General features: G+C 49.1%; 13 protein-coding genes across 13 annotated transcripts; 5 read left to right on the top strand and 8 right to left on the bottom strand.

The window, feature by feature from the left end:
- Positions 1-851: 851 nt before the first annotated feature.
- On the bottom strand, positions 852-1,422 carry N7462_004062 (uncharacterized protein; the record flags this gene model as incomplete). Its single annotated transcript, XM_057075788.1, has 2 exons — positions 852-961; positions 1,230-1,422. 2 exons carry the CDS (start codon positions 1,420-1,422, stop codon positions 852-854), a joined length of 303 nt encoding a protein of 100 aa, XP_056935293.1.
- A 2,170-nt stretch (positions 1,423-3,592) lies between these two features.
- N7462_004061 (uncharacterized protein) lies at positions 3,593-4,371 on the bottom strand (the record flags this gene model as incomplete). Its single annotated transcript, XM_057075787.1, has 2 exons — positions 3,593-4,023; positions 4,098-4,371. The coding sequence occupies 2 exons, from the start codon at positions 4,369-4,371 to the stop codon at positions 3,593-3,595; spliced, it is 705 nt and encodes a 234-aa protein (XP_056935292.1).
- A 1,327-nt stretch (positions 4,372-5,698) lies between these two features.
- Positions 5,699-6,619, bottom strand: N7462_004060 (putative transcription initiation factor TFIID subunit 13; the record flags this gene model as incomplete). The annotated part of the gene is made up of 2 exons (XM_057075786.1): positions 5,699-6,171; positions 6,247-6,619. The coding sequence occupies 2 exons, from the start codon at positions 6,617-6,619 to the stop codon at positions 5,699-5,701; spliced, it is 846 nt and encodes a 281-aa protein (XP_056935291.1).
- A 915-nt stretch (positions 6,620-7,534) lies between these two features.
- On the bottom strand, positions 7,535-9,114 carry N7462_004059 (pentatricopeptide repeat protein; the record flags this gene model as incomplete). Its single annotated transcript, XM_057075785.1, has 2 exons — positions 7,535-7,996; positions 8,035-9,114. 2 exons carry the CDS (start codon positions 9,112-9,114, stop codon positions 7,535-7,537), a joined length of 1,542 nt encoding a protein of 513 aa, XP_056935290.1.
- Positions 9,115-10,283: 1,169 nt separating this feature from the next.
- Positions 10,284-10,877, top strand: N7462_004058 (CCDC12/cwf18 family protein; the record flags this gene model as incomplete). The annotated part of the gene is made up of 1 exon (XM_057075784.1): positions 10,284-10,877. The coding sequence occupies one exon, from the start codon at positions 10,284-10,286 to the stop codon at positions 10,875-10,877; it is 594 nt and encodes a 197-aa protein (XP_056935289.1).
- Positions 10,878-11,463: 586 nt separating this feature from the next.
- N7462_004057 (zinc finger CCHC-type containing 10) lies at positions 11,464-12,280 on the bottom strand (the record flags this gene model as incomplete). The annotated part of the gene is made up of 4 exons (XM_057075783.1): positions 11,464-11,606; positions 11,713-11,924; positions 12,003-12,128; positions 12,189-12,280. 4 exons carry the CDS (start codon positions 12,278-12,280, stop codon positions 11,464-11,466), a joined length of 573 nt encoding a protein of 190 aa, XP_056935288.1.
- A 765-nt stretch (positions 12,281-13,045) lies between these two features.
- Positions 13,046-15,651, top strand: N7462_004056 (putative R3H domain protein; the record flags this gene model as incomplete). The annotated part of the gene is made up of 4 exons (XM_057075782.1): positions 13,046-13,096; positions 13,150-13,952; positions 14,026-14,166; positions 14,223-15,651. The coding sequence occupies 4 exons, from the start codon at positions 13,046-13,048 to the stop codon at positions 15,649-15,651; spliced, it is 2,424 nt and encodes an 807-aa protein (XP_056935287.1).
- A 687-nt stretch (positions 15,652-16,338) lies between these two features.
- Positions 16,339-17,200, bottom strand: N7462_004055 (mitochondrial 54S ribosomal protein bL17m; the record flags this gene model as incomplete). Its single annotated transcript, XM_057075781.1, has 2 exons — positions 16,339-16,839; positions 16,985-17,200. 2 exons carry the CDS (start codon positions 17,198-17,200, stop codon positions 16,339-16,341), a joined length of 717 nt encoding a protein of 238 aa, XP_056935286.1.
- A 397-nt stretch (positions 17,201-17,597) lies between these two features.
- On the top strand, positions 17,598-18,035 carry N7462_004054 (MICOS complex subunit Mic12 family protein; the record flags this gene model as incomplete). Its single annotated transcript, XM_057075780.1, has 2 exons — positions 17,598-17,618; positions 17,682-18,035. 2 exons carry the CDS (start codon positions 17,598-17,600, stop codon positions 18,033-18,035), a joined length of 375 nt encoding a protein of 124 aa, XP_056935285.1.
- Positions 18,036-18,415: 380 nt separating this feature from the next.
- On the bottom strand, positions 18,416-19,210 carry N7462_004053 (DUF5315 domain-containing protein; the record flags this gene model as incomplete). Its single annotated transcript, XM_057075779.1, has 1 exon — positions 18,416-19,210. The coding sequence occupies one exon, from the start codon at positions 19,208-19,210 to the stop codon at positions 18,416-18,418; it is 795 nt and encodes a 264-aa protein (XP_056935284.1).
- Positions 19,211-19,793: 583 nt separating this feature from the next.
- Positions 19,794-20,380, top strand: rps23 (40S ribosomal protein uS12; the record flags this gene model as incomplete). The annotated part of the gene is made up of 2 exons (XM_057075778.1): positions 19,794-20,052; positions 20,190-20,380. The coding sequence occupies 2 exons, from the start codon at positions 19,794-19,796 to the stop codon at positions 20,366-20,368; spliced, it is 438 nt and encodes a 145-aa protein (XP_056935283.1). The 3' UTR covers positions 20,369-20,380.
- A 1,102-nt stretch (positions 20,381-21,482) lies between these two features.
- On the bottom strand, positions 21,483-23,002 carry N7462_004051 (translation initiation factor eIF2B subunit beta; the record flags this gene model as incomplete). Its single annotated transcript, XM_057075777.1, has 4 exons — positions 21,483-21,555; positions 21,619-22,465; positions 22,524-22,819; positions 22,905-23,002. 4 exons carry the CDS (start codon positions 23,000-23,002, stop codon positions 21,483-21,485), a joined length of 1,314 nt encoding a protein of 437 aa, XP_056935282.1.
- A 623-nt stretch (positions 23,003-23,625) lies between these two features.
- On the top strand, positions 23,626-25,222 carry nemA (Nem1-Spo7 phosphatase catalytic subunit NEM1; the record flags this gene model as incomplete). The annotated part of the gene is made up of 2 exons (XM_057075776.1): positions 23,626-25,021; positions 25,080-25,222. The coding sequence occupies 2 exons, from the start codon at positions 23,626-23,628 to the stop codon at positions 25,220-25,222; spliced, it is 1,539 nt and encodes a 512-aa protein (XP_056935281.1).
- Positions 25,223-25,982: the final 760 nt, after the last annotated feature.

Below are 25,982 nucleotides of genomic sequence, written 5' to 3'. Positions count from 1 at the left end.
GAACGTATTCAGTGCCTCAACTTTTGTCTTCGCGCGTACTTTGACTGGATAGAGTGATATGAAGACAATCTGGTGAATCGTTATCATCTTCAAATGGTAGTTTGTTTATTTATTAATATTCTATATTTATAATTCAAAATCCCAGATTCCTATTTAGAATATTTCAATCCTTAACTCTTTATGGTTCCTTTATCTATACCGCTATATATCCTACTTAGCTTCCTATCTCATAGAGCTGTTTAAGTAGGATCTATCTGTGCAGAAGTAGAGGATTTAGTAATACGTAGTATAGCTCAGGCCTGCCCGCAAAGGCGCATAATCCCCCCCCCCCCCCCCGGCGCGCCAGAGGAATCCAATGCAACAGAGATGAGGTCTTGAGCGTAGAGACAAGAAGCCCAAGTAATATGATCTCTAATGATAATAGGCAACCAGAGGTGCGTTGTTGCAAAATATATGCTGAGTTATGATGTCTACGGAGGTACGTAATTCAAAGGTCTGGCCTCCCTCAGGAATCTGTGATCCGAGCGGACTATTTCATGGATGCAACATCCGAGGTCTTTTCACCTTCGTTAAGGAATTAGTTGATCCTACGGTCTACGAGTCTTCAAGACGTAGTAAAATCCAGTCACTAGCCACGCGAACTTCCCATAATCACCTGAGTCGTATAAGTTATGATGTGAGCTGCCTGCTTGTTTATTGGGTGTGAAAGGGGATTTAAAGTCTGACAGTATCTCTTCGAATGGCCGATACAGGCGGCTTGTCTTCCATGTTTTGTGTAAGTACTCTGATGAGGCATCTTCGGGCCACAGCGGTAGGAACCCTTTTGAGCCGGCTTACGGGCTCGGCGGTGCTCAGTGCTCCTTATGATCAACATGATATCTTCGAACCCATGAGTGTTGCTTATAAATAGTACCCCCGAATTTCTCAATACGCACATATAGTCTTCCAGTAAACCACGTCTCTTTGCAGAGGAAATATATGGATAGAGCTGACCTAATACCTGACATACAGAGCCGATGGGACGGATCCCATCACATTTATCCGAAGGCACAAACAGACCTTACTAAAGCTTTGACATAAGCTTTTAGGAGGTTGATTTAGGATATAGGGTTGCAATTCAATCTGCTTTTCAACAACATAACCGCGAGCGTAGATTACGCGACAGAAATTAGAAAAGTACCTACCGGCGGTGCACCGCCACTGATCTCTGTCTTACCGTATAAGCTTACTAATAACTGTGACTTGGTCATTTTTACTAGTGTGGTTGAGTATATCGAGAACACCTTCCTGGATTTGCGCGAACTCAACCATAATTTTGACACTGGCGCTGAGAGGAAGCTGACCATCCAAACGAACCAAGTCTGCTGGCTGAATTTTCAGTTTTGGAAGCGACGGCGGTATGAGAAGGAGCACACTGAGCATTTTGTCGAGATAGTAACACGTATACAACGACCCATATATGTCACGCTTTGTTTCCTCATTTGGCGTAATGGAGTCAATCAAGTGATAATTAAGAGATACCAAGGTTCTAGATGCAAAAGCTGTTAATGTCCAGCTTCGGTACATATCACCTTGATTTTGCATGAAAAGTGCCTGGTGAACAATGAATTAGCATGGAAGTCAATGTAGTCGAACAAGGAAAAAGCGGTCCAACATACACCCGACAGAAATGCTTGCAAGAGAAGCAAACTTGGCGGTGCAAGATAGTCTATCTCAGAAAGAGCTTTATGTATTTCGTTTTCATATCGATTTTTACTTTTTTCAAGACGTCTTCGAAGTGGTACACTCCGATCTTTGTTTGGTAGTCGGCAAAGCAGCGAGGCAGCTTTCATATAGACGCAGACGCGGTAACAGGTAAGCTTGTGTTGGTCCTCTTTCCTCTCAATAAGGGACAAGCACATTCCTTCCAAGGTCTGAAAGGAAACGTGGTCAGGCCAAAATGACTGTTTCATAGTATTCAACTCAGTGCCTAGGGAATCTATTCAGCGATATAAATCACTATTTCAAATCCACAGACTCACCCATTGTCATCATATATAATAGCTCTGGCGGAAACCGGTTTAACTCAAGATCACCATTTGTTTCAGATGAGTCAAAAGCATCGGTCGCAAAGTATGTATTCGATGTATTAGAGAGTCGACTGATAAACTCAATTGCCTCCCGCATCACTCTAGATTTACTTGTTCCGAGAAATGGGTTTGACTCGAGCTCGCATTCCAAAAATCGAGTACCCTCTGAGGCTTGCTGAGTCAAGCCATCTCTAGCGTTGGTATCCAATGGATTCGAGGCTGGCCTCTCAATCCTTTCAACATTTTGCTGTCCAGGATGAGAAGTGATACTGGTGTCGCTTGTAATAGCTTCCTGCTCCGGTAACTGATATGCTACTGCATGACGAGTCGGGCTGTCCTGAGACGGAAAACCGGCAACTGTTGACTCGAGCGCGGCAAGCCTTTCAGACAAGGAGGTTACGCTTCACAATGTGAGCGTTATTCATCAAAAGGATTGTAGTTCTTACCGAGCTCCTTTCGGACGCCTACTTTTCTTAGGTCGATCTCTGCGGCAACTTACCAGGGCCTCGATGCAATTGGCACAGGGGAACTGCCGATCACATTTGATCTGGGATACTTCGATGTCAATAACTACGACCCCATGATACAAGATACAAGAACAGACAGCGAGAATGACGCAAACATGAATCTGGACTCTTAAGGTATCGCATATTGTGCTAGACGAATCTTTCTCGAATGACAAAAGTCACACTATCTCTGTACGTTAGTTCGCGTTCCCACATTGGCACAAGCGCCAAGAGTCCAAGTCACACATACCGCTGGGCGCTCAGCTACCACAGCATTAGGCGCTATAATATTTGGCGCTATGAATTTGGATCTGAAAATACTCCTGTTTGTCTTCCGAGTCGGAACGTTGGATGGAGAATGGGAGGCCTGGCGTAGATGGTGACGCATGGCGACGATTGCCGGTTCAGTCCGTCCGTCCGTCCGTCTATTGGCACGCCACTCATGCTTCGGGCTCGGGACTCTTTGGATGCGCGTCCCCATTTGACGCTGGCTTTCATAATGCTACCACTGAGACTTTCACGGCTATACGATTACTTTGTCTGCTATTAATGATCAATTTGCTATTACGCGAAGGCCCATTTGATCTCTGGGGTGACCTACCGTCAGTCAGTCTAGTTAAAAAGATTCCTAGAGATACCCAATACATATGACCACAGGGTGTGGAGAACAGGGCTTTGCCCGCTCAGCCATACTTAATCTACATACTACACGCGGTTAATTCTTACAGCGCCCTTTGCTTCAAAGCGGCGTTGACTAATTTGTTAAAGGGAGTGTGGGTGATATAGGTGGGCCTTGAGACTGGGGTGAGAGAGGTGAGAACGGGTCACAAGTGGGTGATAGTAGAGTAAGAGGGATGAGAATACCTACTAACATATGTATGCTCCTACATCTATAGTAATATATACCGCCCTATCGATAGAATGCCCGAAACGCCGGTGATCCAAGGGAGAGATTTTAATAATTTTTTCTAATGAAGAGCGTGAGTGCTCCAGAAATTTATTGGCTAGGCTTGTATTTCATAATGGCACAGCAATATCGTTGCCTTCGTTCGAGATAACCGTTTTATTGCCCCCTAAGCACCAACAAGTACCGGCGGTCTGGCCACCAGTCCCCTCACGATTATAGGTGCACCCAACATCCGATCGATCCTGAAACGTATTCATGGAGTTACATAGACCAAGACAATCATAAAATGTGGACATGACCGTTGAAGCCAAGTCCTTCTTTCCGCTGCCACCAAAATCGGAGTCACAGAGGATACGGAACTTTCTGGTTCCTTCGTAATGAATGGTATTGTTGCCACCAGGACAGGGAGAAGAGACTGTTGTGGTACTTGCAGCAGCAGCTGAAGAAGTTGTCGAGGATCGAGATGTTGTGGTGGGAATGTAGGTCGTCGTGGGAATAGAGATCGTCGTCGCGGACGCTGCTTGAGAGTCTACTTGATAATCTGCTTGGATTAGTTAGTAATCCTGCGGTGTATCCGCACTCTCAGATATAAAAGAACTTCAAAATTTATCATACTATTGTTCCTGTTGCCTTGGGATAGCCCAACACCTAGTCCGACGGCCACCCCAACCACAATAACGACCAGAATTGCGATAACCAAAGAGAGCCAGAAGGTCACATTGCGTAGTCCGCATATCGTTTCTGTTGGGATCGCAGGAGCAATTTCATAAGCTTCACCCCTTGGTTTGTTAGAATTAAGAAATTGTTGTTGCTGATATCGCCTCTCGGTGCTACCAAAACTTTCGAGACCTGGCTGGGTAACCTCTAATCCATCAGAGACTACTTCCATGGCTGATGCCACATATGCATCAGGATGGGTATGAAATATCAATTGACCAGCTCCCCGAGGAATTACTAAGACGAGAAGAGTGAGAGAGTAAGAGAAAAGGGAACCGAAGAAGTCAACAAAGCAAATGTGGGCCTTGAGCAAGATTAAAATAAGTGGCAGGGTCTGTGGTCTGTGCATGATTTGCCGCCACGTTCTGCAGGGGCAAGTTTCCAGTGGGGGCGGAAACAACAACTCAAGCGCCAAATCGACTTTGTTATATCTTAGGAACTAACTTAGAGCAATTAGTAATTTCTAGTCAACGAAATGACTATTTTTTAGCGAAGTCGATAATTTACGATATCTTGATAACTAGGGGTCCCAGGACTTCTGAGGCCTATTTTGAATTATATCTAAACAAGGACGTAGACAATCAAAAAAGTCAAGATGCCTTAATCTGTCATTTAGCCGCCCTGGTGCCTATAGAACTCATATAGCCCACTATTACCGATCCTAGATTTAGTCAAGACCTTTATTAGGCTTCCGCAGGAGCTAGGAAATCTTAGACTTAGACCAATTCCGAATTTGTAGCCTATTAACTCCTTATTCATTCACATACATACGGTACTTTTGTACAGGTGCCAAGAAAACGAGCGTTTCATGTGGTGGTTAATGCCAAACCAGTGAAGCTTGGATCTGGTGGGCAGTCTGTCTATAATGGGGTCTCTCACCCTCCAGTTACAAGCCCTCCAACTCCAATGAGAACCGACTCGTCGAGGGGCAAGAGAGTTCTGTAAAGAACGTGAATGGAGATGGCTCTGTGATTTGAACGGAGGGTTCTGGGAAGAACTGTTGTGCTGGAAGTTGGTTTTTTTTTATGTCGTATCTTGGTGCTTACGTAGCTATGAGTCTTGCAATGCTTACAACCACGGTTCATCTCGCGATGATCTGCGTGTCTTCATGGACAGACATTGGACAACATTGAATGGCGGACAAATGCTGTGGCCTCACAGTGAATATCAACCGAGTCTATGGGCTGTCTATGGGAGGACAGTCGCTCGAGGGTATAGATCAAGGCGGATTTCCATCAGATTTCATAAGGAGCACAAAGGCATTCATACTTTATGTTGGCACCGAAATAGCCATTCTTTGGAAACAAAGTTCAAAGCTTTCCAAAATGAAAATTTTGTCACTCCCCAAGATCTTCGAAGACATAAGAAGAAAAAGAAGTTGTGGTTATATTGTCCAAGGGTATTCAATGTCTGCCCACATGTTCTCCTACCGCAACGCCAAAAAAAAGCACCGCCCCAACTCCAATGATGATATTTTGTTCAAAAACCCCCAGTCACAGTCAGCCGATAGTCTTCCTCTTCTTTGGCACCGACTCTTCGGTGGCATCCGACTCTCGTCTCGGCGCAGCTGATCTCTTCCCCTTCCCTTTCGTCTTCTTCCCTGGTCCACCCGGCAAAGACTCAGTGCCGTCCAGTTCGTCCACCGCCGCGGTGCCTTTCTTCCCCGCGTCCTTCGCAACCTGGTCATCGTTCTGATCGAAAGCCTTCCGCGCCTCCTTCAACTCGCGCTCCATGCGCAGTAGCTCCTGCACACGGCCGAGCTTGTTAGGATCGCGACGCAGCGCGAACCGGAAGTCGTCAACTTTGATCTTTTGCCGCCGCGCGTGATGCGCGACCTGCGCAGCACCGTGGCACAGCTCGAGGATGAAGTCGGTGACAATCTCGTCCAGGACACGGACTGTTTCAGGGAGGGGCTCGGCGGGGAATGATGGGTGTGGACTGGGATCGCCGTAGGCGAGAAGGAGGAGACGAACTTTTTTGGTAATTGTTAGCTTATTTGCATGGTATCAAATTTGGAGTCGTCGCGTTAGATAGAAGCGAGGCTTACGTTCGGAGGAAAAATTCATCTGGCCCTTGTGCCTAGCGGCACGGGCTCGTGGCTCAGCCATGGTGACACGACGATTCACTCTTTTCGAAGAAGATGGCTTCGAAGTAGCTGTGGATATCGACGACCGAGGTTTGAAGGCGGGTTGATAGCCCGCTCGGATAAGAGTTGTATCCTGTGAGTTGAACGGCCACGGCGGGGCAAGCTCAATGGGCAACTGCGCGGGAGAGGGCTGGCGTATAGCTGCCAAAGCAGGTGTTGGCAGCCGTTGAGAAGGAGGTGAAGATGAAGTCCAACTCTGCCGAAGCGGAGACGGCGAGTCGCGCGAGTTGAGGCGCGGAGTGCCCCAGCGGAGCTGGTCTGTGCGTCTGGACATGGCGGGCTGAAGAGGCAGAATGCGGGCGGGACTTGTGGACTCGAGGATCACGACGTTGAGCTCTCCCAGCTTCCACTTTCCTTCTTTGCTTTGAGCTGCTGGGCTGGCAGAAAAAACGATTCAGGATGGTAAGTTCAAATGTCTCTAACCATCAGACATGCGAAGAGAGAAAGCTCCTCGGACTCTGAGAAGAGCATACGAGCATATCAGCATACTGTGTACTTTCGCGTCCACGACATCATCGCTAACCTCGAGGTTTCCTTTAGTCGGCCCTGTTCAACTTCCAATCACTCCTCCTGGTGATTCTCCTCATCATTTGCACGAGCACTTATGCACACTCGATAATGCCCGGTATCATGGACCGGAACCAGCACGGGTAGGCTTTCCGTCTGAAGGTGATCGAAAGGCTGAATCACAAGTCTGACTGGTATAGGCTGTTTGGGATATTCTGGAAGTGTGCGCGAGTAGGAGAAAGGCTAAGTCCATATGTCAGCATATGCTGTTTTCTGATGGCAGTAAGACCTGTTTCCATCCCCTTCTTGAAACTCATGATCGAGTACTCACTTCCAAACGCTTGTTCGCAGGTTTCGATCTTCTTTGGTGGCTAAGCACCAGTCTCCCGTTATCTCATTTGGAGGAAATGAAAGTGGAGTGGAAGAGATGTTAGCTTTTGAAAAGACTACTCAGATGAAGGCGACGGTATTCGGATAGTTTCCAGTTATTGAAGCGATAAACTATTTTTCAAGCGCATGAGATATTACAAACAAGAATGATTCTATGTATAGTACATGAGTGCCAAAATTTACAAAAAATCGCAATATCAAACGCTTGCTTCGGGCGCCAACCCATTATCCAGTACATGCACCATGATCTAGAAGAAACGAAAGTGAAAGAAAAATAAGAGGGTATCTCATCTCACGACCTAGGCTTCACCTTTTCGCCTAATTTTGACAATCCCTGGTCCAGTAAGTCATCACGAATCACTTCGTTGCTGCGCACAATGGTCTCCCGCTCAGGTGTGGCGGCTGGAGTTGGCTCGGACTTGTGAGCAGCTTTATCCAGCTCATCAACCGCGACCCAAAGACGCTCTGGATCACGGAGATAGCGTAGAGATTTCATGGTGTAAGAATCAATCGCAAACCCTTGTTCCTCCATCGCCTTGATGGCGGCCGCGGTCTCAGGGACTTTCTGAGAATTGGCGTAGCCGTTGATGATGAGGTTCCAGGTCACGTCGTTATATTCGACCTGGTGCTTGGCCATCATTTCCTTGATTTTCTCTGCGGCGGAGGACTGGCGGTGCCAGATGAATGCACTCAAAAGAATAGCCCAGCTTCGCATAGTGGGCTTCGTGTGAGCGATGACCTTGCCAGTCGGGCTCTCAGTAGGGGGTGAAGCATGTCCTCCACGACGCGCACGCAGGACCGCAGCGCACGAGAGCTTTTGCGAAACGCAAGCAAGAATTCATTGTAAGTATGATCAGTAGCGGCCAAGGGAGCGATTGAGGGATGTCCCTGCATCACGAGCTCGCGGAATTGGTGATAGATGCGCTGCACCGTTGAGAACCGGCTCTTGCATCGAAAATATGTCGCAATCATAATGTAAAGGGCGATTGGAGAAGGTGGTATTTTCGGCCCGTCTTGTTGAGGGCTGTAGTGAGGAGGGAGAATGAGGAGCTCTTTGAGGGGCGTGATATCGTGGAGGCTTTTATACAAGTCAAGCATGGAATAGAAGACATCAGAGGGATCAGCATCCACATCCATATGCTTGACTGTGAAGACATAGTGGGAATGAAAGATTTTGCTGGCGACATATGGATTCTTGCGGATTTCGTCTTGGGCGTCAACTTCATCCAGCAGCTCATGGAGACGGCCTCGGTCTCCCCGACTAACCGCATCAGTCAGAAGAGTGACATATGTGTAGGAGTCGAGGGTGTAATTCTGATTCTTCATGAACCCAAGCATGTCGGTCCCCAGTTGGTAGTCACCGGTCTTGAACGCGTTAGACAGAACAAGGTTCATCATATCACGGTCAGGGCGAACGCCTAACTCAAGCAGCTGGGGAAGAATCCGGAAATTGCGACCATTTTGGCCATCCTCAACGGTGTCCAAGGTCAACAGCTTGCAGCAGTGACGGAGGACCCCTTGTGAATTCATCGTGAAATTAGAGTCATTCAATCGAGGAATGACTTTCAGGGCATCGAGAGCCCGTTCCACTTGTCCCAACTGTATAAATCGGTTCATGAGACACAATTGCGTCTCCGCATTCCACTTAATCTTCCGGGATTTCATTGTTCGCAAGGCTAGGCGCACGGCATATGGCCTTGACCGCCGAATGAATAATCGAATACCCTTTTGGGGTGGCGAGATTATAGGCCACGTTGCTGGACGGAGACAATACTCAACCATCCATGGATAGGATCGGGGACCACTCTTCCAATCCTTCAACCAATCCGCATAATAAAAGTTGTCCAGGTACAGAAAACAGTCAGTGACCATCGTGAAGTCTGGTTTGTGTCTGTTCTTCATAGTAACAACGAGAAAATCCAGTAGTCGTTTGGGGTCATTCTGTAAAAGCCACAATGCGAGAGCTTGCCAATGCACGGCTTTGGTATCCCGAGAAGTGGCCTCCCAAGCTTCTCGAAAAACGCCATAGCAATCGGTTTGAATTTTTTCCAACATGAGAAGTCCCTCTTTATTCAAGACTGGTAGGGATTTCATATCGTCGACATTGCGTTTATAGTGTTTTGCTTTATAGACTGCTTCATAGGCTCGTTGCCATGTCCCAAGACCATGTCTTCTCGAGGAATAGATTGATTGACATCGTAGAGCAATGGCCAACTGTCTCGACTTTCTCCCCAAGAAGCTTCTCTCCCGCTGAATCTCGTGGTTTGTGCGGTGAAAAGCCAGGTTGGCCATTTCCTGGGATCCCGGTACTCTTATGACTTTTCTCCGGGGGTTTATCGGCGGTCGAACCGGGGGTTGAGACAACCGCGTGCGATGCCGATGATTATCTCCTGCCAAAAAATTTTCTGCTTCCTTATCTGAACCAATCTGCTTTCCATGACTGTGTTGTTCCCGGGTCCCGGTCCTAGGTTTCCTTCCATTTCGCGCTGGCCGCTTTGTCGAGGCTAAAATCGGACTTGTGGGAGGATCGCGATTGGTTCTTAGTAGGTCGAGCTGATAATCTGTAGTGTCCCGGTTTTCTGTCGCGAATTCTCTCACAGACGATGTATGACTCGACGCGCATTGTATCGTGTGCTTGTAGGTCGGTGTCCGCAAGCTCCGATGCCAACGGCCGGGGTTCCTACATGGTGTCGACAACAGCGCCCTAAGGCGGAAACGGACGAGCTGTCGCGGACACAATAACATTCAGTTTCTCGCGATCGCATGCATAGAAGACTGAAATGAAGAACGAAGAGGAAGTCGCGGTGCGTTGCAGGTGGGAAGTTGGAAACATTGCCGGTCCGGAATATGCGAGCCCGCCCGATTTTGCTGTGGCTGAAAGTGTGGCGCACGTCTTTATTGCTTCAACATCATCGTTTGCCTTACAACCTTTTTACGGCGCGGAGGACTTGGGGTTTTTTTAAAGGCCCCGTTTCATCTTTTTCTTTTAATCTTTCAGTCGGTACCTCCTCTTCCTCTCTATACAGTTTACAATCAGCATAATGTCCTCATCCCACGCGTCACTGGATGCGGCATCCGCCGACCGCAAAGCCCGCCTGGCCAAGCTCGCTGCGCTGAAGCGCAAGCAACCCGAACCAGAAGATTCCGCAGATGCAGGTGCTACCGCAGATGAAGCAGTCGATACTACACCCGATATTACAACAACCTTCCTCTCTGGTCGCAATTATGACGCTGAGACCCGCGGTCCGAAGTTGGGATTTGAACATGGCCCTCAAGAGGGACAAGTGACGTTAGAAGCCCAAGCCGCCGAAATTGCACAAGCTGTGAAGGAGCAGGGCCAGAAAGATGAAGAAGCCGACCAACCGATTGATCTATTCAAGCTGCAACCAAAGAAACCCAACTGGGACTTGCGACGGGATCTCGATGAGAAACTCAGGACCCTCAATGTGCGGACGGAGAATGCCATTGCCCGGCTGGTGAGGCAGCGGATAGAAACTGCGCAACACGCAGCAAAAGAACGAGGAGCACCTATCAATGGTGATGGAGGTGAGGAAGTGGGTATCGAGGGTGAAATGCTGGTAGAGGGAATTCATATGCGAGAGCAGGAAGAAGCCGACGAGGAGGATACGATTTGAAATGATACCCGATACTGTTGCAGGATCAAGCAGCCATTTGATATTCTTTTTCTGTAACTTTTTCTATATCTCCTGTCTACTTAGTGAGTCTTCGTTTTTCGTGGTTGGGGGCGTCTTATGAGGACCGCGGTGAGGAATTTTGCAACTTTAAAAAAGGAAAGGCGTTGAAAAGGTATTTCACTTAGAAATCTATGGATATGCTATGCTATTAATACATTTGTCCCCAGAGACTTGGTGGAACGAGAAGTTGGTAATATCGGCTTTTCACGAGTACAATTGCCAAATGCTCTGGTGGTGGCAGTGAAGTTCACTATAAAAGGAAGGGCAGAAAAAAAACGGGCTCCTTCCCGTTCTTATCGTCCCAAATTCATGGATTGGGTTAAGGCAAGACGTTTGCTATAGGGACTCATGCTTCGTTCGCGTGGCGGTCCTTCCCGGGCTCTAGGATCCTGCCTCGAGCGTCCAGGCTGTGGAGGTCGTGAGTGAGCTGGAAGGGGCTCACGGTCTCGATAAGGTCGGTTTCCAGGGTGATTCGCAGCAGCATCTGGCGTGATTGAACGTCGTTCCTTGGCAATCTTACTCTTGTTCACACTCTGACTGCGTCGATCTCTTCTTCGGGAACTGTGTCGTCCCGAGTATCGATGTCTTCCACGCTCTTCAGGACTGCTTTCTCGACGCCGGCGGCGGATATTTCTGTCCTCACTCCATTCTCGAGACCGGGAACGTCGCCTGGCACCTGATGAATAGGAAGTGGCAGAGTATTTATCAGACACATCACTGTATCTCCTTTTCCGTGACTTGGAAGGAGGCGGAGACACAGAACTGGTTCGATGACCATTGGAATGAGTCTTCCGCGTGCTGTGGCGATCAGGCGATGCCGAGGCGGATCGGTTTGTGGATATCGTTGAAATCGAGTTTGTAGAGTGCGATGATAGTGATCTTGCCCGCTTTGGTGAATGGCCCTCTCTCGTATCGTCTCCATCAAGATCTCTCTTCCGGCCGCGCTCCTCATTCCTCTTGGCGAGTATTTCATCCGCAACGCCGTTTCTAGAGGCTATGTCAGCTTTTTGATACTCGAAGCCAGACAAATGATCCAAGATACAACAACGCTATATGGAAACTCACGTCTGCAGAAAATCACTGGGAACCTCAGTGGACAGCTTGGGCATCAGCCTGGGATTTAGCAACTGCTGGGTGCGAGAGGGCCGTGCTGTATACGGGCGCTCCTGTGCCGCTGCTTTACATTCGTAGCTGTAATGCCGTGCACAGAGGTCAGTATTAAGTAGGTCTAGTAGAGTCTCTTGAAGTCACATATCTCGTTTCAGGCATTTTTGGCATAACGTCGTCGCCGTAGCCTTACTAGGGCCGGCTCGAAGTCCCGGGGCGTTTCGATAGCGGTTCATGGCACCATGCGCTTGTAAATGTCGATGAGTTCAAAGATGACTGCCTCTATATAGGCCCTTGGAATGTCAGGGAAAGAAATTCACGTCGAAATTGAGCTGATTAAACCACGCGCTCCGTCCCCCGCGGCTGTCCTTATAAAAAGGAAATTGTAGGCGCGCGGTAAAAGCGGTCTGGAGCGGCAAAATGGCACCCACGAACCTTCAGGCGTTGAAGAATAATCAATCCCCGACTACCAACGCTCCTTCTCTCACCCAACCCCCATTTGGCCTGTATCGACTCCGGTACTACCGTATATCTACGGCTGGGTCGTCTAGTCGTATCATATATTGAGCTTATTGCCATCCCATAGTGGACGGACTACTCATCTCAGCTTGAGGTCTATTGCGTCCTGACCATGAACCAGCTTTGACATCGTGTAAGACCCGCTTTTCAAATCAACTTCCCCGCCACGCACGGTGTCTTTTGACGGATCCCACTTTATTAACGTCCTTAAAAACCGTTGCTTGTCGGCCGCATGCTAATACTGACTTCTCTACAGCTTTCCCTATGGCGAAGGTCCTTTACCAGAGATATGTCTTTCTTTTTTGGCATCTGTGAAGCGGGATTCTCCAGTGACCTCATTTCGATTCAATTCTCGACAATTTCTTTCAAATCAGAGACTTGCTGAATGCCGCAGCGGCGTGGCTTTGAATTTCACTTCTTTTGCGCACTCTTCCACAACGCAGACTTGTCAACGATCCTGACAGCTCTGAGTGTCGCCTGATATGGCGTCTCAGAATAACTCACCTGGAGACGCACATTTCTCCTTTGCCAAGGTTCGCAAACCCATCTTTCTTTACTGCGCGCTATGACTTACTTTTATATGAAGATTGCTGCTATGTCTGCTCCCTCCGGTCCTCCAACTTGCCCGGCATCTAGCGAGAGTGATAAAGCTCAGCCGGCGGTTCCATCTACGTGCGCAGAAACACACAACACCGAATTTTCTTTGTCCAACGCCCAAAAGTCGACTATACTTCACCAGCAACAAAGTGACCCTGCCATTGATGGCTTGGAAAGAGCCGTGCAGGGTATTGATATTACTTTACGAAAGGATCGTGAAGGATCTGGGTCTTCCCTAGACGATCGGGACAATGCCTCTCTCAAGCGAGAGAACTCCTTTGAGGATGACCGTACCCATCTTTCTACCTCATCTACAAAAATGACCAACTTTGACTCCAAAAGTCTGGCGTCAGTGACGACATTTGCCATGGATGAGAAAGACTCCGTTCGCCCCGATGACAGTGCTAGTGTTCAAGCAATCGACGAAGAAGAATCTCTCTCCGGAGCTACATCTGGCGCACCAAATTCCATTGCAGGGTCCGAGGCAGGCAGCCGTTCCTTACGAGATCATTTTCGTGATGGGAATGCTCTACGACCTCGTGGTGTTCTTCCCGTCCCTGGGTTGCTCTTCAATGGTGGAAACCAGCGTTGTCCTGTGGTTATTCCTCCGGACTCGGTCTCGAATAATTTTGTGGTTCCTGCTGATCCTGCCACACTGCAGGACAACCAAGTTTCGCGCATATTTCCTGTCGATCCAGATGAGAAACTTCTAGAGGCGATGAATTCACCCAAAGATCGTTTGTGGATCCTCCAATTAGAAGAAAAGATCCGTCATTTCATCAAAGAGTCAAAGTAAGCCCTACCATAAATTTGGTCGCTTCTGGTCATAGCCTATGTTGGAGGTAAAACTAATTTTTTTCTCAAGCGAACAATCTCTCGAGCTACCTCCCTCTAATTCATTCTGTCGACTTCTTGCGCATAGACTGGGAGACTATTATCATCTAACTCACTTTGTGGATAATAATGTGACGTCGGTGCGACTTCACCGAACTCCATTCTCGCGATTGTGAGTCGAATTAATCCTTTTCTCTAACGCCTTGAATTTTTTGCTTACATACTCAGACCTATACCAATCTCTGATGTCCATTCTTCCATGAATGTCACGCCGGCTCCGCCAGTTCCTGCCATGAAAATCATGCGCCGAACAGACGGAGAACGGCCCTCTGCCGAAGGCAGTATTGCTGCGAGCTCATCTATCCCATCAAAGGCGGCTTCAGAAACTGGGGACAGCGGCCAAGAAGCTGGCTCGGGAGCGGCCTCTGTCAAAGATCGCTTGAACATGACCCGAGAGGAACGCGAGGCCAAATATCAAGAAGTCCGCGAGCGAATTTTCCGAGATTTTCCCGAAAGTGCCAAGTCAGAGGCCAGCGGCGACTCGAATCCCAATATGTCTCGCTCGAGTTCCACAAACGGACGCAAAAAAAATCATAGGCAGCGAACCCCTCATGACGACAGCTTTGAAGTTCGCTCTCAATTTAACCCCTATTTCCCAGGAATGCCATACAACGGTGCTCCCTCATACAATGCAGCTATGGGAGATGGGCCTTATTCCAATCAAGTTCCCTATATGGTCGGGCCCGGTATGTCTCCTCCTAGTAGTGGCTACATGGCTACGAATCAGAACAGTGCTATGTACCCCGGGCAGATTGGTATGAACAATGTATCGCAGTATCCGATGCAAGGTTCGCCGCAAAATGCCTCCAATGGCTCATGGCAAGGAGGGAACATGTCACAACAATCGTCGTATTCTGGATATACTTCGATGAACCAGCCGAGTGTGATGGGCCAGCAGCCATCAAGCAAGTCATCCCCAGCCATGAACAACTTCTCGATTCCTCAATCTCCTCAATATGGACAGCAAAGTGCAGGGTGGAATTCAGGTCCTTTCCCGGGGAGCTTCCAACAGTCTCCGCACCAACGCAACAACCAACCTCCTGTTCATTGGCCCAACTATCCTGCACAGTCGATGACATCCAACATGGCGGCCTACCCTTATGCGCAATACCCGGGTCAACATCTGAATTCGGCCATCCAGTCCCCATCTGGAGCTTCCACATTGCCAGGTGGTTTTGCCCGACCATTCAACCCTCAGACGCGGTCTTTCATTCCTGGCAATGGTCCCATGCCGAAGCATCTGGCTAGAGGCCCGCAGCACCCAATGCAGCAGTATGGAAACATGCCGTCCCCCATTCAAAATCAGTGGGCCGGCTTCACAGAACCAGGTCCCAATCGAAACATGGACCATGCATCTGCTGTCAATACAACCCGCATGCCCAACTCAAATTCCCGGGACTCCATTTCCAAATGGGGAACACCAGCCCATCTACCTCCCAAACCCCCTCCATCGGAAGTTCCCTCTGACTTTGATTTGAAATCTCGCGCTGGACCGACCGCGATGTCCCCTTCTTCGTTCGCAGGCAATGGAATCTCTGTGGCTAAGAACGGACCGCTGGTTGTATCTGGCGGAACGAATCCTGCGAAGACAAGCTAGGTTCTTAGCTGATTTTGAAACATTTATACTCATGTGCATCCGTTGCTGTGTTTCATTGTCTCCGGTATGTCAAGGACTATGACCCGTCAGAAAGAGAATGGTGGGGATGGGGACTTCCATAGAGATGTCAGCCTGGTGGGCAGTTGTACAGTTATCAAAGTGCATGGCGACTTGGACGAGAAACGAAACTTGTTGGTTAGTTATGGATCGCATAATTGCATGTCAACGTCTATGACATGTTCGTATTCTGTACATGTAGTCAACAAATTGATTGTAGCTGTTCTCCTTCGCCGACCACCAATCTATTTCACATGAGCGCGGATGGCTTGCCTCTGAGATATAGTATTTGCGGGAGTGCTTCCAGCTATTATTTTCACACGACGGCTTGTCTACAGACAGGGTGCATCGTCATGTATAAAATAACTCCGTGTAAGCATACTACATATCCAGGCAGATATACATATCATACATCACAATCAGAAAGGTATCAAAATGTTTTATACTGTACATAGGCTATGTCACATGAGCGGTTCAACGAAAGACAGAATGCCAGAAAACAGCAAAACTCCTATGAAACAAAAAGAAAAATGGAAAATACACAGCCTCGAGAGGCCTGACAGATCCACAAAAAGAGATCATAATCACACAAACTCCGTCCAAAGTTGGAGTCAAATCCGCTTCTTCAACCTAATTCTTCTTCAAAGCATTGATCTTACTCATCATCGACTCGGCCTCAGCCTCGCTCTGCTTGGCCGCCGCCTTCAAACTCGATGACTCCCCAGTCTCTCCCAATGAAGAACTGGTCTCTTTCGAGCTTCCAATCTTCAACTTTCGGATTGCCTCCTCGAACGCCTGCATGCCGCCCTTCCGGAACCGGGTGACTTTGTCCACATTCCGCTGGGTGAGATCGTTCAACTCTTCGACACCCAGTTCCCGGTGACGCGCAACTGTGCGGGCGGTCATGGCGAACCGCATGTCTTTGGGTCCATCAACAAGCTCGAGGATAGCGCTGGCTGCTTGATCGGCGGGTTTGCGTTCGGGCACGGCATTCTTGTCGCCCTTAGGCGCGGAATAGTATTCATATTTCTCCTTTGGCTCCACGCGGAGTACACGAGTATAGCCGCCTGGTCGGTCGGCGTAGCGTTCGCGGAGGGGACCGAAAAGCTTGGGAAGGATGTCGTGGGGTTTCTGCCAGATTAAGTCAGCCAGTCGTGTATTTCAACTTGGTGCTGAGTAGTTTTTTCAATTGAAAGTCCAATTCAAGTCCATCAGAGGGGTATATCCAGGACCTGAACAGGGGATTGATAGTGATCTCGGGGGAAGAGCCACGTACGTAGAAAATCTCCGTGGCCCGTCTCCGGCTGGCCTCCGTGTTCTTCTTTCCCAAGGTAATCAACTTGTCAGCTAGACGTTGGGCCTCTTTGGCCTTGGCCCATGTCGTTGTGATCGACTCATTCTCAAAAAGCGAGGTCACCAGGTTGCGGAGCAGGGCCTGTCGATGCGAAGACTTGCGGCCCAGATGCCGGTATTTTCCTCCACCGCCGGCCATGATTCGAGGTGAAAATAAGGTAAGAGAGTCTTCTGAGAAGGGAGAGAAAAGAATCAGGAATACAATTGGGCGCGAAAGACTTAACGCAGGCCGGTGGAATTATTCCAAGAAATGCCAATCTGCCGGAGTCGCGAGGGAGGAAGTTCGGCTCAAAAGATTCGACGGGGACCCGCGTCCAATCGGAGAGCTTCCACCGCCTTGGCCGACTTCTCTTCTGCGACTTCGACTGGCCTGCGATTCGCGATACTGTTAATTCAGCGACACATTCTCTACTTTTCGGACGGAAGCGAAGACTCTACTCTCTTTTTCTTGGTCTACTAATATCTGCACCCTTCCACCAATCCTACAATTACAACTTGATCAAGAACTACGGACACTTTCCACCCATTCTACCGCAATGGGCTTCATCGCTGGATTTGTATGCTTCCAATTCTCTCTGTGGTCACAGCATGGTGTCAACTAATATCATCTCATACAATAGGTGAGCGGATTTGCCCTCACCAGCTCCGCCCTATTTATCACTATGCAAGTCCACCGCACCACGCGCTTGCAACAGCGGCGAGCGATTCGCGAACAGGTCGAGCAGATCAACTGGCTCGCCTCCTCTTCCGGTGCCTATGACCGTCGCCTTCTCCCAGAAGATCCACCGCGACGATCCGAAGAAAGACACACCCCACGAGAAGACCAGATTACCATGAAAGAGGTTCTCAAGCACCGCTGGAACCAAGAGGTTGAGAAGTTCGCCCGGAAGGCATACGAAAGTCGATGGGAAGATGTGAGAGACACCGCCATGGAGGGTTGGAAAGCGGCTTTGAGGCTTGTGAAGAAAGAGTGAACTTCTTCTCGATGATCGTATTTGAATCATACTAAAATTAGTATGGTATTGTCGTTTTATGTATTATTATAGTTGTCTTTTGCATAGTGGACGGTGTTTGGATACCCTTGGGCATATTCATTTGACAAACTCGTTTTTCGTTCCCAAATTAGCTCTGAACTTGATGATATTGTACATGTATTAGAACAGCTATGGCCAGAGCCATCGAAATAAATCAGTGCATTCTGCACTTTGGAGATATGTGCGGTATGAGCGTCCAGCGCAGGATTCGTAACGGCGTCAAATATAAGAAGGGAGTTCGGCGTTCCCGGGTTTCTTCCCATCTTCAAAAGCGTGGGCTTGAAAAATGGCTTCAGCAGAAACCGTCAGTATCCTGGCAGTCACCTGGTATGAGTCGACGATGGCGCGGCTGTTGTCGTGCTCTCTGAGTCACTCCAGATGTCCTTGCTCTCCCGCTCAACAGTTCGCATGGCTTGCGAAACCTCCTCAAGCTTCGCGACCACATCCAATACACCCTGATTGACGCGGTCAAAATATCGGTCATTCGCCTCGCGGCGCTTACGAGCAAGCACGATATCTTTCTCGGTCTCCTCGTCCAAGGTGCGGTAGGAGACACGTTCTCTGGCAGTAGCTTGCTCATTGTGCACAGTTTCCGTGGCGCTCCCATCTAGAGATCCTTGTCGCTGTGCACTCGCTGCCAGGCTTTGCCCGTCGGCTGTATTGCGGCTAGAATCAACAACCTCATCATCAGCTTCACTGCGCGCCCATGCCTGAGCGAGCTTCAACTGCTTCATACGAAGGTCTTCTAATGCTTCAGCATGTTTCTCCCCAAAGACATGCTCGTTTGTTACGGCGCTTAGTTCAACCTCCGACAGCGCGCTTTGCATTTCCTGCCATATCGCGTCGGATCCGTCGACGTCATTCTTGGACGGGCGTCGGGAAATGAAGGGGGAAAGCAAGCTGCGATTCTCGACACTATCGCCATCGTTGCTGCGATCGGATCTTTTGCGATGGAAAGGAGGAAGTTGGCCGCTGGTTGGTGCGGAAAGAGTAGGTCCTGCTGCGGGAGAAGGGACGGACAGAGAGATGTTGGACGCGTTATGTGAGGGAGGGCCTTGAAACAAAGCTGGCGGGGGAAGCCGCTGGGAATTTTGGTATTTCTTGGACGATTCCATCGGGACAGGAGACCCTGGGGATGTCCGCAGTGCCGGAGTGCCCAAACCGATTGGAGGAGGATGGAAGTGAATGGGTGGATGCGATGATACGCGATAAGACCGATAACGCTATCTTATCAATGCGCCTCGACGACATGCTTACATAACTATGCGGCAGGGGGTTTGTCCGATCCCGTGACTCGCTTAGGGCAAGCGCACAAAGTCAGGTGAGAACGCAATCCCAAGCAAGCGAGTGCGCCGGCGTTCAAGGGAAATCCGAAACCTTCGACTTTTCGACACCCCACGACCCTCAACAACACCCTTCAAGTCGGTATGTATTGGATCCCCTCATACCCCCTATCCGATTTTACACGGACAACCTCGCCTGCCTTTCCTTTTATTTTGTCGCCTGCTCGCTTCTGGGAAATTCGACACCACCCTGAGCCAATCACTTCGACTGCACGCACAAAAATTCCAATCTACAAAGCCCTTCCATACCAACTTCATCGCATCCAACACGAATCAAGTCGCCTTCACTATAATAAACAGACTGAAGACTAACCTGTTCTTTTTTCTCGCCGCAGACCGTCAAGAATAATTCAAGATGGGTAAAGGCAAGCCCCGTGGTCTCAACGCCGCCCGCAAGCTCCAGGCCAACCGCAAGGAGCAGCGCTGGGCCGATCTGCACTTCAAGAAGCGCCTCCTCGGTACCGCCTACAAGTCGTCTCCCTTCGGTGGTGCTTCCCACGCCAAGGGCATCGTTCTCGAGAAGGTCGGTGTTGAGGCCAAGCAGCCCAACTCCGCTATTCGCAAGTGTGTCAAGGTCCAGCTCATCAAGAACGGCAAGAAGGTCGCTGCTTTCGGTGGGTGAACCCTATCCAAATGATTATTTTCGAGACATCCGAGTTTTGAGCGCCCTCGGGTGTCTCATGACGTGGTCCCTTCAATAAGCGACTATAGTTAACAAGAGAACCAAAAACTAATCAATTCTCTACCATAGTCCCCAATGACGGTTGCTTGAACTTCATCGACGAGAACGACGAGGTCCTCCTGGCCGGTTTCGGTCGCAAGGGCAAGGCCAAGGGTGATATTCCCGGTGTCCGTTTCAAGGTCGTTAAGGTCTCCGGCGTCGGTCTCGCCGCTCTGTGGAAGGAGAAGAAGGAGAAGCCCCGCTCTTAAAAGAAGTCAAAAAATGACTCTCGGGGTGAAGGAGTGTTGTGGGATCGGTGTCAGACAAAAAGCCCGTCTTCATCAGCGCCTGGATTTCATGAGAACTTTTTTTTGGGAATAACTACCCAGGCGGGCTTTCGTCTGGTTTGATGTGTGCGGGATAACCATGATTTGATACAATTCCAAATTCCAAAAAGATGGCGCTATGATCTTCATCTCCCAACGCCAGGTTTCTAGCCTGAGCATCTTGATTCAATTAGTCAAAACGGCAGAGTGTAGCATAGATGATCCATGTAGTGAGCGTATGCATATCTCAATTCCGTAAAGTGAGGTAGATCATGGCGATATAGCTGGAGATCATCGCTGGAAGCCTCAGACCTAGATGGCTCACAGTATCTTGGTACTATCTTGTACCATCTGAAGTACCATTTTCTGATGCAAAAACTCCCCACAGCTCTGTACTCTCATATCCATCTCTTCCTCTTTGGCGGATAATTCTCTTGTCATGAATATATTGGGCTCTCGTTCAAACCAGCAAATTTATGTTCGACTCTAGGCAATATCTATATATATATTTGAGTATCTAATGATATGCGTATAGGCGAACCACCCGAGTATATATATCTCAAGCGCTCACCACGTTTGAGACCTTTAAATGCACGTTGTTCTTCCAAATGGCCTTACATATATATATTTGAGTTTAGTCTGTCTTCAATTAACATGAGCTGAATGTTGAATGTCCGTGCCTCTGTCATCTTCATTTACATACACAACGTGTATGAAGGAAGGACCAGGACTGCAGAAAAGAACCTCCAGCATTCTCGGCTCCATTCACCACACAAAATACCCTTTCATCCCCGCTACTTTATTCAAAATGACCAAAAATCAAGGCAATGCATGTCAAGCATTATCAAAATAACACTTCATTCCAAATTGAATTCCTTTGGATCTCTTATCTCTATTCCGTACCAGTGCATTCAGAAACCTATATAATGAATACTCCCACGTAACGATCGTCGCACATCATTCCTTGGGTATCTTTGCCAATAATGTCGACCTCTTCCTCTTGAAGAAATTGACAAATCCCTCACGAACATTTTTTTTTTGCAGATTGGCCCTTCGTTTAGAAGCTGATATCTTCCTTCCGGTAGTGATCGGACACAATCCGATACAGATATGAGGGGGCATGACCACCGCTGAGGGGAGAGAACTTGGTTAGCTTGAAAGTTGATGCCAAAAAGCACAGATCTTAAACTTACAGGTTCGTGATATAAAGGTCGACCAGTTCGGCCGGCACATAATCATAGAGTGGGTTCAGGACGTCGATTTGGTCAACAAGGTCGCCATCCTCGTAAGGCAAGACCTTGGCGGCGTCACCATACTCAATAAGCGAGTCGAAATCGAATGGATAGACAGGGCTCAGCTTATAGACACCACTGACGACCACGACTGGTGTCTGGTGAACCTTAGCGGCCCGGGCAATGACTCGAGTACCGGCCGCCGCGATGAGGCCACCGTTGGCGAGGACAGAGTGTGTGCCCAGAATGACCTTGTTGACACGAGACATCAGAGCGAAGACGGCCGAGTCAGGGATGAGAATGACAGTGATGCCGAGGGCGATCAGCGGCTTTTGGAAGGACTCAAAGCTCAAGTTGTCATCATCGCTGGGCGTGTTACCACTGATGGTAGCATGCGTAGCTTCATGGTTATTCGGGAATGATTCGGCGTGAATAACGGTGAACTTGCGCTTTGTTGCAGCCTTGACCAAGAACTTTTGCACGGTTGTTGAGGAGGTATGTGTGAGGATGATTTCGTTGGAGTGGATATGCTCCAACGCATAAGAGGCAATCTGGTCGTCTACTTGACCAAGCTCATCGATGATCTCGCCAATACCCTCCAGAACCTCTGCCTTCACATCTTTACTGGGACCGTGCCCAGCCATCCGGCCGCTTGGAGATTGAGTGCCCGGGGTGCTCGGCAACGAGGATTCTGGTTCGGGGTGTGAAAGGAGACTAAACATAGAGGTCAGGGTAGGACGAGACGAGGAGCGCTCTGCGCCATCTCCCCGTAGAGAAAGAGCATCTCTATCCAAGGGAAGCGAGGCATCTATTCAAGCGTGGGTTAGTCACTACAGAATGTGAGTCATGAAGATCCGCAGACTAACCGTCAAAAGCCCGAGGAGTTTGAGGCTGGCTCTCTGATCCAACCTCACTGAGAGCAAACTCGGCTTCACGGTCATCTTCAGCCTCGTCTCGAATGAGACCTAGAACACGTCGCACAATGTTGCCCACTACCATTTCCCTCGGTTGCGCGGCCATGAGCCGCCTTCCCACGCCCTGCACACGCTCAATGAGCTTTGCGGGATCTGATGTCTTGCATGTTGAGACAACATGACGGAGTAGATAGGCAGTCGCAGTGGCGCATGATCGCGAATGGCGGATTTGACGCCGCTTCAACAGTCTTTGATAAAAGAAAAAGGACCCACGTTAGCAACACAATGTTCACGGATGCGTGATAAAAGTCGGTAGAAGAGCTGCAGACGTACGAAACCAGGTTCTCGATAGAAGTATCGGTTGGATTTGTCTTCAGCGACTTGAGAAACGACGCCAGGCCCGGCGTCAGGGCCAGCGAGGTCGACGGCATGAGGAAAGTGGGATGGGTGCTAACGTGATGCAGAACAGGCTGTAAGACAATCAGAGAGCTGGCTTTTTGGAGATCTCCGAGATGCAGATTCCTATCATAGACCGGAAATGGCCTGACCTTTAATTCGGAGAGGAGATCGAGGTAAAAGCGCTTCTGCAGGAAGCCGACAGTCGACGAGGGCAAAGTGGGCGACAAAGAAACCGATTTTCTGCCGCTCGACGTTTTGTCCGCTTCCCCACACTTTGAACCTCTTCACGGCCCTTCTCCTTTTCGCGTCTATCGCTTTTCGGCCCCTGCTTTGTTTATCCGATCTGAATTTCCCCTCCGCCAAATCTCTTTCAGCCGTTATACCCTGCATTTTGCGGCAAAAACCGGACTGGAGTTGCTGGAGCCGCGCGGAAGTACTTCCGAGGCACGGGTGACTGGCGCATCGAGGTCGGTAGAACTCATCAGTGAATCCAGCTTACGCCTCCTCCTTACGATGCCCCTCCCTTCCCCCTAAGATCTCTCCGACCCCACGATCACTTCTCCGATGGACCGTTCTGAGTGGGTTTGACTTTTCGCTCACGATCATCCGTCTTTAGATCCCCTGCGCCCCTGTCCCCCGTGGGCCTTGTTGGAAGATGAACTCGCTGAATATCCTGTCCTCGCGAGTCATCGGCCAGTCTTCCACTTCCACACGCCCCCGATCGCAATCTCAGGGCGAGGACCGGTGCGCGACTCCTCCCGGTGACTTTGGGAAACTACGATCCTACAGTGAAGATAACTTTCGGTCGAGCATCGTTGCGGAGAAGAGCTACGACGGCTCCATCTCGTTTGCGGAAAATGACGGATACGAAGATACGGCTCAATCATTTGACGAGAAGACGACTCTTTTGCATGGCGTTCAAAAAGATGGCGCGTTCGTAACCAAGAGCACCTGGAGGCTCATCACCAAACGGATCTTTGACGCGATAACCGAGACCATCCAGTTCATTCTATCAACGCTTGCTGCTCCCGGATTATATGTGGCGCAATGCTTCCAAAATGATGATGGGCATTATTCGTTTCTTGCCCCAGTGAGGAAAATCTGGAGAACGTCTGCCGATAGAACGATCCGGCCGGATAAAGGGGCCTCTCGGGTAGAAGGTCGGCGACGCAGTGGCTCCACTCGAAAGCCCTTGAAGCAGCAGCGATCTCGAGACTCCGTTCTATCCACGACGTCTGAATCGGAGACGGATCTTCGAGCTATCAAAGGGCTCACCAGCAGCAAAACTCGATCGATCAAGACCGAAGGCCATGATCCCGAACCAGAAAACGTGGAAAACACACCGCGCCGGTCGATTCGAATCAAACTTCACAACGAGGAATCTCTTAAACGGCAGAGGCGGCGGACACAAAGTGCTGATCTTGGGCATCCGATGCCTGAGGGCGTGACCCGAGTACAGGGCACGGTCAATTTGGATAGCCTAAAGTCTCCCACTTCCCCATCTGTTCATCGAATTACGAAATATCCCCACTCACCCACTCCACCTCGTCCTCTTCTTCCCCCGCGCCTGCCCTCTTACACTGCCGCTCCGCGCAATGCCAAACTCCCACAGAAGACTCTTGTGCTTGACCTTGATGAGACACTGATCCACTCTCTCGCCAAGGGTGGCCGGATGTCCAGTGGTCATATGGTTGAAGTCAAGCTCTCGATGCCTATGACTACTGCTTTGACACCTGGTGGACCACAAACTACCTTGGGACCGCAGCATCCGATCTTGTACTATGTTCACAAACGGCCGCATTGTGACGAATTTTTGCGCAAGATTTCCAAGTGGTACAAACTTGTGATTTTTACTGCTAGCGTGCAAGAGTACGCCGACCCTGTTATCGACTGGCTCGAGCAGGAACGCAAATACTTTCAAGGGCGCTATTACCGCCAGCACTGCACTTTCCGCAATGGTGCCTATATCAAGGATCTCAGCTCTGTAGAACCGGATCTGAGCAAGGTAATGATCTTGGATAACAGCCCGATGAGCTATATATTCCATGAGGGTGAGCCACTTCTACGATATTCTCCCCAGTTGATCTCCCGCTAAGCTCATTGATATAGACAACGCCATTCCGATTGAAGGCTGGATCAACGATCCCACGGATAATGGCCTACTTCATCTGATTCCGATGCTGGAGGCGTTGCAGTATGTCACCGATGTTCGGGCACTGTTGGCGCTTCGTCGGGGCGAGATCGAGGCATAATGGGTTTCTCGACATTGTAACTATGGATGCGCATGTAGGTGTAAAGGGAGTTTTGTGTCTGTTTTATTAGAAGCGAAGTCCATTCAACTGAAGAAAACCAACCTCAAAAACATAATTGGTTCTGGGAGGACGCTGGGACGATTGATGCTATATCCACCAAGCGCAGACTATTTCTAATGGCATGAGCCGACTTGTTTACCGTAAATTCACCGTACATGAGCTTGATATTTCCAGCGATGCTCAGAATCAAGCGTAGGATTGATTATACACGTGTGTAAATATGTGATTTAGCAGGCTCTGTAGCATAAATACGGAAACTCATTCGGTCCGCGATCCGCGTGAGCACATGTGAGAATATCGGCCTCGCAGTGGCCTCGGCCAACTTACGACGCAGCGCTCGAACCTTGAGCCGATCTCTTGAGGCACCTTCTACTCTTATCCGCTCAGAAGAAATCGAACAATAAGATATTCCAGGAAACTCATACGCATTGTGTCCTGTATATTTCGGAAGCTGTATCAAGATTGATAATTTAGCCCGACACTAAATCCTCAATTAAGACGAGAAGGGTCCTGGCTCATGTGAGACATTATTGGCTTCAAACTGTTTTTGATCATATTCTTTTTCTCTTCTCTCTGAAAGAAATGCCGACCAGCAATTCCCAGGACATTGTTTTACTGGATGCACTGAAGTTTCCAATGAGGATTGTCGCCTCAATGTACTCATCGCTGTGGAAGGTATTCTTTCAAGTCAAATAGCTAA

This window comes from Penicillium macrosclerotiorum (genome assembly GCF_028827735.1).
Source record: "Penicillium macrosclerotiorum strain IBT 26536 chromosome Unknown utg000003l_segment0_segment0, whole genome shotgun sequence".
In the NCBI taxonomy this organism is placed as follows: Eukaryota; Fungi; Ascomycota; class Eurotiomycetes; order Eurotiales; family Aspergillaceae; genus Penicillium; species Penicillium macrosclerotiorum.
Note: the sequence above shows the minus strand (reverse complement) of the source record. Positions and strands in the feature narration are given on the sequence as shown.